Below are 3,374 nucleotides of genomic sequence, written 5' to 3' on the forward strand. Positions count from 1 at the left end.
CCCTCGGTGGCTCTCATGATCCTCTTCAAATTTTGGTACTCTTGGATTGCCATGGCATCCAACAATATGTCCTAAACTGTTTCTCATTTAGATTTAGAGACTCTCTCAAAGGGAGACTGCCAAGTCTTGCTGCTTTACCCATCCTCCCACGTAGATGCTCTTACATAATCTGACAACCATATGAAGAACGTCGTTTTGGTGCCGGAGCTCGCTGGAGCTCGAAAATTTTAGAAAAATCAATATTCAAACTTTCCGGTCTCATGTTACATAGTCTGGCAGTGCTCTAAGTAAACAAGGATGTTATGTGTATGTGTGTAAATTTTGAGGATGAAATATCTTGAAGTGCTATGTATACAAAAAAGACAAACTCATGACCTGGGAGGATGAATAGTATCATATGTTAAAAAGCCCCAGATTTGTTTCTTTCCTTTTTGCGCAGCCGTCATTTCGACCTATTTTGCCCTGAAAATTTATGCACACGTATTGTGCCTTAAAAATTTACACACATGTGTGTTATGCCTTCATGCATATCTGACTTGTTTTCATAATTTTATGAATTTTGAATTTGGAGGCTTGCATGGAGGCCGAGCTCCAAAAGCAATTTTCAAAACATATGCGGCTTTCATTGATGATATATTCAGGCGGGGAAGCCCCCCCACCCACCCACCCACCCCTCATCGGTCCAAAAAACAATTATTGTCATAAATGACAAAGAACCTTCTATGTTTAGACTAGTCACAGTGGGGAGTAACTTAGAGTAGTAACATGCACATGTTAGTAGTCTATGTTACTACCTCCACAGTGGATAGTAACATATGTGTTGTGTCATGCATCACATCATTTATTAGGTTGTAGACTCCTTTTTTCTTGATATGTGTGATGTTACAGTAACTAGCTATGTTATCACATGCCTCTCTTTCTTCATTAATTACATGTCACATCATTTATTTTACCTAGATAAGTGTGATGTTACCACTTATGTTACTTCCACTGTGGGTAGTCTGTCACTGGTTATTTCCTCGCGTACTGCCAATTTAATAAGCATAGGAATGTATGTGCACAATCTATGCTCTGGTTATTATAAATCTCGGTAGTCCAAAAGTATTATAAACGACACATAAGACATAACAAAAATTAACAAGAAACTCCACCATCAACAAATTAACAAGAATGGATCAAAGGAAGTGAGACCAGTCAAGAATAACAACAAAAGAAAAAGGCCCTCCTCCTCATTTCGAGACCTACTCAACAAAGGCAGGCCGGGTAAAAAATAATAAAAAGAAAATGTCAAGAAACAAGTAAGTATATAGTAACGATCTTCTGTTAGAACAGAATGGCGAACTCAAGTCCTTGCATATCCTTGCATTAGCTTCTGCCAGCCGTGGCCATCCCATGCATGACTGCGTGCATGCAAGGGTACGTCTCACATCATGTTAGCCAGTTGCATGCAATTATTGGCCATCTGGCTGAGCTCTTCGTCGTACTTGAGCATTGGGTTTGGTATCCCGGACTGCTGGAACGGTCGGTCGCACGACTGGAAGTCCTGCACGGCGAGCTGCAGCATGATCTTGGCCGTGCCCTTGTCTTTGAAGGTGATGGCCCGCTGCGCCGCGCCGATGGTGTCCTGGGTGTTCATGTACATGGTGTCGCAGAAGCTCAACGCCTGGGTCTGCGCCGGTGTCCCCTTGCGGGACGCGCTTGAGACGTACTTCCGGACCTGCGCCGTTCGCTTGGCAAACGCGTCAACCTGCATGTTAAGCACTGCCAGATTGTCGATGGTCGGGTACTTGTCTGCGTGTTTCCCAGCCGTGCCCTTGCACAGCTCAGGGAACGGTGTATGCGCGCATACGCCGGCAACCAGTGGGTTGATGGGGCCGCCCCTCCCTCTAGCCGTTGCCAGCGGGAGGAAGCTGGCGGATAACATCGCCGCCACGATGAGCACACCAAGCCGTGCGTTCGCTAGCGCCATAGTTTATTTTGTTGGGTCTCTCGTTGGTGATCGGCAGCTAAATATACATGGAGCGGCGCACCAAGGCAAGGCAAGGCAAGGAGAGGGTAGTGAGATGTGCTAGGGTGGTGACGCTCTTATAGGGGCTTCCTCGGCCTCGGAAATGGTGGTCGACCTTTTGTCTTGGAGCTGACGACGACCATTGATTTTGTGTTGTTTCGTTGGTCGTCCATGTTTGTGGGGTGCGTTGACACTTGACTCCTGCGCATGTCTCAGCCATCCATTTCGTTGGCGATCCGCATGCATGCATGCTTATCACACCTGCCATGTCTTTTTCATTTAGTATGGCTATGGCTCTCGCGAACGCGCTCGCGGCGGGCGTGCTCGCGACGGCGCCGCCCTGATCTCTTCTCTCCGGCCGTCCCTGTGTCAGGCTCGACCAGATCCGGGATCCTCGTCGAGCCTTCTCTTCGCCGCTGTCCTTCTTCCGCGAAGCTCCCTCGTGCTCCTCCGCCTCCCGCCCGTCAGCTACGTCGGCCTTGACCCGACGCGATGGCTCCTTGTCCGCTCCCCCGGCCTGCGTCCGCGTCGGCGGCGGCTGCAGCTGCCTCTCCGGCCTTGCTGCGCGTTGGCTCTGCGTCCGCGTCGGCTGCTGCCGCTCCAGCCGAGGTGAGCGCCGGCTCTGCGCCCTTGTGGGAGGCGGCGGCCGCCGCGGCCTTGCTGGGCGTCGCCTCGGCATCCGAGCCGCCCCTGTTCGTCGTCCCGGCATCCCAGACGACCTCGATGCTGCTGCCGTCTGCCTTGCCCGGCGACCCGTCTGGTCCGGGCGATGTGGTGATGCCCGTCACAGTGCAGGGAGCTCCCAATGCTCTGGCAGCAGCCTCCCAATGCAGTCTGCAGCTCGTCCCAATCGCTCCACTTGCGCCGCTTCAGACGTCGACTGCATTGCCCACCGTCGCCGCTCTAGCGGCGGATGCCCTTGCTCGGCGCAGGTCGGACCCGGCCATTAGTGGGCTTATGGCCGGTGCTCGTCCCAATTGCGGTCGTGGCCTGCAGGCCACCACCCCGGCTCCTCTTGCCACCGGCCAGCTGCCGTCGTCCCCGGTGTCGACGCCTACACCCTTGACGGGGCCAGGTCAGGTGGCCGCTCCCATGCTGTCTGGTTGGGGGGACTGGCTAGGATGCTTCGGAAGGAAGACGACGTCCGCTGATCCCATGTGTTGTGCGCCAACAGCTCGTGAGGAAACATTGGGAGACTGGCACCTCGTTACCGGCCGCCGCCGTTCGCCATCTTCAAATGCCTTCCGTCGGCCCGGTTCCAATGCCCGGATGGCTCCTCCGGCGTGGCTCCGGGATCGATGCTTTCGGTGTCTCTCCAAAGGTCATCACGCTCACTCTTGCAGGGACCCAATTCGGTGCTCAGGAT

The 3,374-nt window shown here is 53.0% G+C and overlaps 1 protein-coding gene across 1 annotated transcript; it reads right to left on the reverse strand.

Annotated features, from left to right (window-relative positions):
- Positions 1–1,124: 1,124 nt before the first annotated feature.
- On the reverse strand, positions 1,125–2,047 carry LOC119304031. Its single transcript, XM_037581198.1, has one exon. The coding sequence runs from the start codon at positions 1,967–1,969 to the stop codon at positions 1,424–1,426; it is 546 nt and encodes a 181-aa protein (XP_037437095.1). The 5' UTR covers positions 1,970–2,047; the 3' UTR covers positions 1,125–1,423.
- Positions 2,048–3,374: the final 1,327 nt, after the last annotated feature.

The sequence above is a fragment of the Triticum dicoccoides genome, chromosome 1B, assembly GCF_002162155.2.
Source record: "Triticum dicoccoides isolate Atlit2015 ecotype Zavitan chromosome 1B, WEW_v2.0, whole genome shotgun sequence".
NCBI lineage: Eukaryota > Viridiplantae > Streptophyta > Magnoliopsida > Poales > Poaceae > Triticum > Triticum dicoccoides.